Source organism: Meles meles, chromosome 19 (assembly GCF_922984935.1).
Source record: "Meles meles chromosome 19, mMelMel3.1 paternal haplotype, whole genome shotgun sequence".
In the NCBI taxonomy this organism is placed as follows: Eukaryota; Metazoa; Chordata; class Mammalia; order Carnivora; family Mustelidae; genus Meles; species Meles meles.
In genome coordinates, this window is record NC_060084.1 from 53,169,982 (window position 1) to 53,176,251 (window position 6,270).

Here is a 6,270-nt window from a genome sequence, read left to right on the forward strand (position 1 = left end):
AGTTATGTTAAAGTTACATTATCTGAGATGAGAGTTCCACTGAATGGGATCAACAGCAGATAGAACGTTGTAGAAGAATCATCAGCAAAGTTGAAGATGTAGCAGTAGATCCTGTTCAAACAGCAAATAGAGAGCGGAAGAAAGGATGGAAAATGGAAAACACATGTTCAGGGCCCTGTGAGAGAGCATCAGGCCATATTTCATATGTAAAAGGAGAGACCCAGAGATAATGAAAGAGGAAGAATAGGAAAAAAATACTGAAATAAATATTGGCTTTAATTTTTATCAAATTTTTTTTCAAATTTGATCATAATAGTAAATCCAGATCCAAGGTACTCAACAAATTCCAAACAGGATAATATCTTTCTCTCTCGTGTTCTCCCTCTCCCTTCCTTCTCAACACACACACACACACACACACACACACACACACACACCCCAAGGCATATATTAACAAAATAATTTAAACCCAGGGAAAAAGAGAAAATATTAAAACTGCCCAGAGGAAAAAGACAAAACTACAAAGAAAGAAAGAAAGGTAAAAACTACAGAATTCTCACAAGAAACTATGAAAGACAAAAGAATTTGAAGTACCAAAAGGGAAGAAAATGTGATCCTTAAGTTCTTTATCCCATAAAAAAATACCTTTCCAAGCTAACAGAAACAGAAACTTTTCCAGACAAATAACAGCTGAGAGAATTCAGCACCAGCGTACCCACACCACAAGAAAGATAGGACAAGGTATTCCAGCAAAAGGAAACTGATGCTACAGGGAAAATGTATACAAAGGAATAAAGAGACATCAAAGGGTAAATATGTGAATAAATATGAAATAGTTTATTTTTCTAGTTTAAAAAATCTCTTTAAAATTCTCTGTTTTAAAAAATGATACATTTTGAGATTTATAGCACTGTATTGTGGGGCTGAATTTTGGGCTTATCCAAGATACACACACAGAAGCAACATATTACACAGGGTATGCCTAATTTAAATTAATTATAACAAAAACCCATCTGTGTCCTCCTCACCATGGATGCAAGAACCAGCAGGAAGAGTCTTAATGACCAGAGGTAGAGAGACCTGATTCCTGGAGAGGAGGCAGGGTCCAGTCCCCCAGGACCCCCTTGCTCCACAGAGCTGTACAGGGGTGAGTCTCTGGGCCGAGGATCTGTAGTTTGACAGATCTCATCCACCGGCCAGCAGCACCACCTTGAGGAAGAGGGCTCAGTTACAACTTGCAGCCTTATTCTCTTTGGAGCCTCTGAACCTGTTGGGGGAAACATGGTTCTGAAATAAGGGGCCAGTTCTGTGGAGGGCTTGCTTTGGAGAGGACAAGAAGAGTGAAGCCACCCAAGGTGTCCCAGAATCTGGGCTTTTCACCTGGTGTAGTAGATCCAGGTGAGGCCATAGGTCAAAAGGAAGCCAGCCCCCATGAGGGCCCCTCTGAGTAGGGTGAGGATTAGAGGCCAGGTGCCCTCAGAGATTTGGGGACAGGAACAGGAGATACCTGGGGGAAGAAGACCGAGAGGAGGAGGAGAGTGAGGTTCCTTAAGTCCATACCTTGGTCTTGTTCACCTCAGAATGCAGACGTCCCACATATACTCATCCTGCACAGCTAGGTTCCAGCAAACGAGGGAGGAGCTCCACAAGTATGGAGCCTGGCAGGGGAATTCTCCTCCATTACCCAAGACCAGCTGGGGCAGCACTAGGACCCTGGGATTTGTGGGCTGGGAGGGGCTCGGAGTCAGGCTCCCCCGGCACCAGCTCAGCCTGGCAGGGAAGCTGCCATCACTCTCACAGACCAGGCGCAGGGACCGGCCCTCCTGAACTTGAAGAGAGGTGGTGCTGACTAGGGTCTCTGGGACTACAGGACAGAGAAAGCAAGAAGGGCAGGGCTGAGAGCCCCTTCTCTTCCTCTGCCCTTCCACAGACACCGGCGTGGAAAATAGAGTCTCTCAAACAAGTGTTGCAAGCCCAGGCAAGTAAGACTGAAGGGTCATCTGGTTAAGGTGGATAAAAGGAGAAGCACCCGATGATCCCAGGACAGGTGGACGGACCTCTGAGCAAGAGCTGGCATGTCTAGACCTGGCAGAGGACGTCCCAAGAGGTGGGCTTTGATGTGTGATGCTGAGAAGGGGCGTGGACACACATAGGGTCTGACCACTTGCAGGGAAGGCGTGGAGGCTCCCACACAGGTGATGCTTCCAGCCATTCCTCTGAGGGCCACAGGGAACCGCGGGAGGGTCTGAGCAGGGGAGGAACAGGGCCAGATCTAGGGCACACAGAGAGACACCTGCGGGCTGAATTGTGCTGGGCTGGAGGGGTGGGGTGTTGCACAGAGAATGGCAGGCCGGAGAGGAGGCTGGTCCCAATGCAGGGGGTCTCCCTCTGTGCAGGGGAGAGGAGGTAGGGGCCTGAGGTGGGGCTGCTGCCACGGTGACGGAGAAACAGAGCCATCTGAGATATTTTCGAAGCTCGCTGAGTCATGGGGAGTGCTGGTTGAGGCCAAGAAATGTCTCAAGTGACTTCCAGGATGTTGACTCAGGTGGCTCGGGTGGGAGGGGCCCCCCAGGGAAGCAGAAGGGGCTCGGGAGGATCTGAACGGGACGGAGACGGACAGAGGGTCTTCTGCGCAGATGGGGGACTAGAGGCACCAGGCCCGGGCTTACTCACAGGGTCGTGCAGAAAGCAGCCAGAGGCCCAGTGTCCGGCAACAAGAACCTGTATCTAAGGCTCCTGGTGGGACAGTGAGATGTCATGGCCACAGGAGAAGCAGAGAATCAGAAAAAGGGCATGATAGGAGAGTGAGGGGAGAGAGGAGGCAGCCACGGTGACAGCAAATGGTCAGCTAGGATTCCTGGGGCCTCGAGAGTCCAGCCAGGGAATGGGGGCTGGGCAGATTGGGTCCAGGGAGGGGAAAAGGAGCGATGGGGCTTCATCATTCTGGCAGACCCTCACAACAGTCCCTTATTCGACCTCTGAGACATCCGTGGTGCCCCGGGGCCTCTCCCACCTGTGCTGTTTCTCCTGAAGTTGCGGACGGTCAGGTTCCGTGGAGCATCTGGAGCAGAAACAAATACTTGTTCATTTGCAGTACGACGAGGCGGCCATGAGCAAGGGGGTGGGGCCCGGGTGTTCTCCCCCTCTTGACACTGTGCCTCTAAGAATTCTCCCCAAGTATCTCACCCAACCCCTGTTCCCCCAACACCCCCAGCCCTCAGGGACCCTGGATCCTGGCCTGGCACTCACAGGACACATTGAGCTGGACGGTCTTCTCCGTGCTCACACCAGCTCCGGGGAAGGTCACTCGACAGGTGAGGTTGGTGCCATGGTCCTGGGGCCTCGGGGTGAAGGTGAGTACGGGGGAATGGGGAGCCTTGGAGCCCCAGGAGGGGAGGGCGACTCCGATCCAGGAGAAGGTGGGGGGTGTCCCCCTCTCACAGGCCCATGGCACGCTACAGATAATGTTCTTGGGGTGGCCAGATTCTAGGGCCCCTTGAATGTGGATGTCAGGTGTCCGTGTCAGAGCTGAGGAGGAGAGAGAGATCCTGCAGTGGGACCCTGAGTGTGCCCCTAGAAGCAGCCTCCACCCCAGGCCAGCTGTCTCCTCCCTAGCCAGGATGGAGATCAGGGGATCCCTTCCTGGCCCTGCCCTAGGAGCCCTCAGGATCCATGCATGGGACATGTGTCCTCTCCTGAAGCCCATTCCTTACCCGTCACATGCACGGAGAGCTGATTCTGCATGTAATTATATCTCACATAAGACCCACTCTCCACTCTAAAGAAGTACTTCCCCGAGTCCCTTCTCTGTGCATCTCTGATATCCAGGGAGCAGTCGTAGGCCCGGGGGTCCCCGAGGAGGCGGAATCGGCCCTGGGTCTCCTCCTGCACTTTACGATCTGGGTTGTTTGTGGCCACTGGAGCATCGTGGTATGCACTGGCCCCTTCCCGGAACCAGTAGCCATAAGCTGGGTCATTATCAGTGTATTTGCGGGGGTAGGAGAAGCGGCAGGGCACGGAGATGCACAGGCCCTCCTGCACCTTCACCGTCTCCTGCACCAGCAGCTGCAATCCCGAGCCCTGAGCCAGGGACCCTGTGGAGAATCAAGGGTCAGCAGCAGCCGCCGCCCACCTGACCCCCTCCCCTCGGCCCACTCACCTGTCCAGAGCAGGGGTAGAAGCAGCAGCAGCGGCAGCAGCATCGTTGAGATGGAGGGTGTGTGGGCCTCCGGTGGGTGAGGGAGAAGAGGAAGGCAGCGGGAGGGAGGCTGAGAGGGACCCACGGGAAGCTGGGGAGGAGCACAGGGCATTGTGGTTCACAGAAGAGGAACTACAGCTCCAGAGCTCCCCCTGCGCTCTACACAGAGCCGGCCACACCCTTGGCTGGACACCAGGGAGACCCACTCCGGGAGGAGAGAGCAGGAGCAGACCCGTGTCCTGCCCCTCATCTCGGCACTTTCCTCTGGCACCAGAGCCTGGACCAGGACCTCTGAGGACACGTGAGGCCTGGGACACAATGAGTCTCCTAAGGTCTCTTCCACCTGAGGGGCTTGTCTGAGCAGCACCGTCTACACTGGGGAGCTAGTCAACTCCTGGCTAGACCTGGAGGGTCACAGCCTCATCTAGACCCTCAGGTGTTATATCCTGCAAGGTGGACGATTCTGTAGGTCTGTGTGAGCCTCTGGGGCAGAAGAGAAGGGATCCTGGGTGAAGAGAAGGCAGCAGCCATTCATACATTCATTCATTCATCCTCCATGAGCTTAGTGAACATGTTGGGGGAACTAGAGAAGAGACAGCTGGACCTGGCCTGGTCCATCCCGTGACGCGGTCCCCACCCAGGGAGCCACTTCCTCCCCAGACACACGGTGCTGTCCCCGCAGGGCTCAGAGCTACAGGCACCCATGACTGTCACATGTCCTGGATATTTTCTAAAAATATGAGTATGAGATTATTTTTGACATGAGTAAAACAAGTAGTAAACAAGAACAACTCTTTTTAAGCTGCAAAACTTGAACTCTACCCATTACTTTTTTTTTTATTTGACAGACAGAGATCACAAGCAGGCAGAGAGGCAGGCAGAGAGAGAGGAGGAAGCAGGCTCCCCGCTGAGCAGGAAACCCGATGTGGGGCTCGATCCCAGGAGCCTGGGATCATGACCTGAGCTGAGGCAGAGGCTTTAACCCACTAAGCCACCCAGACACCCCAAACTCTACCCATTAAAGAACAACTCCCCATTTCCCTTCCTCCTGGCCCCTGAAACCACCATTGCACTTTTTGTCTCCAAGAATTTGACTCCTTTTGAGAACTCACATACGTGAAGTTATCCAGCACCCATCTTCTCTGTGACCCATTTATTTAACTTACCGTAACATCCTTAAGGTTCGTACATGCAGCAGCATATGTCAGAATTTCTGTCCTTTTTAAGGCTGAATAATATTCCATGATAGGGGCTCCTGGGTGGCTCAGTCGGTTAAGCCCCTGCCTTCAGCTCAGGTCATGAGCCCAGGGTCCTGGGATCGAGCCCCGCATCGGGCTCCCTGCTCAGTGGGGCATCTGCTTCTCCGTCTCTCTCTGCTCCTCCCTCTGCTTGTGCTCTTTCTCTCTCTGCCAAATAGTGAAATTTTTTAAAATCTTTCAAAAAAAAATTCCACGGTAGGGACACCTGGGGGGCTCTGTCAGTTAAGCGGCTGCCTTCGATTCAGGTCATGATCCCGGTGTCCTGGGATTGGGTCCCGCATCAGGCTCCTTTCTTGGCAGGGAGCCTGCTTCACCCTCTGCCTCTACCTCAGTCTGCCTGTGCGCTCTCTCTCTCTGAAAAATAAATAAATAAAATCTTTAAAAAAAATTCCACGGTAGGTTAGGCCACGTTTTTTTAACTGTTCAGCTGTTGAGAGATCATTGGGTTGCTTTTACCTTTTGGCTCTGGTGCCTAACGCTGCTACGAACATGGGTGTGCAAATATCTCTCGGGCCCCTGCTCTCAGTCCTTTTGGACATGCACCTGGACGTGGCATTGCTGGATCATATGGTGATTCTATTACTCATTTCTTGAGGAAAGGTCATACTCCTTTATAACTATCTATTATCGCGTCACATTAGCTATGCATGTTAATATCTCCACTCTGGGCCCCTCTTCTGATTCTGGACATTGTACTCCTGCTCTCTCACGGATATCCCCGTTGGAGGTCAAGGGGCTTCTCCAAATGAACCTTTCAAAACGCGGCTCTCTGGAGTCCTGCCTGGAACAGGACGCTGTCCTTCCAGCTGCTCA

General features: G+C 52.6%; 1 protein-coding gene across 2 annotated transcripts; it reads right to left on the bottom strand.

The window, feature by feature from the left end:
• Positions 1-858: 858 nt before the first annotated feature.
• On the bottom strand, positions 859-4,255 carry LOC123931321 (sialic acid-binding Ig-like lectin 14). 2 transcript variants are annotated; one of them, XM_045988306.1, is made up of 6 exons: positions 4,160-4,255; positions 3,714-4,094; positions 3,250-3,528; positions 3,014-3,061; positions 1,381-1,507; positions 1,077-1,267 (listed from the first exon to the last, which is right to left on the bottom strand). In XM_045988306.1, exons 1-6 carry the CDS (start codon positions 4,200-4,202, stop codon positions 1,225-1,227), a joined length of 921 nt encoding a protein of 306 aa, XP_045844262.1. In that variant the 5' UTR covers positions 4,203-4,255; the 3' UTR covers positions 1,077-1,224. The 2 variants fall into 2 exon arrangements, with proteins under 2 accessions (XP_045844261.1, XP_045844262.1); XM_045988305.1 differs by lacking the exon at positions 1,381-1,507 and having other exon boundaries at positions 859-1,267.
• Between the last annotated feature and the right edge of the window lie 2,015 nt (positions 4,256-6,270).

Excerpts from the sequence above, each read along its gene's own strand:
- LOC123931321 (XM_045988305.1), bottom strand. The coding sequence starts at position 4,202 with ATGCTGCTGCCGCTGCTGCTGCTTCTACCCCTGCTCTGGACAG. Across the intron at positions 3,062-3,249 it reads CGTCCAGCTCAATGTGTCCT|ATGCTCCACGGAACCTGACC; the intron begins GTGAGTGCCAGG and ends TTTCTGCTCCAG. Across the intron at positions 1,268-3,013 it reads CTTCAGGAGAAACAGCACAG|GTTCAGAGGCTCCAAAGAGA; the intron begins GTGGGAGAGGCC and ends TTCCCCCAACAG.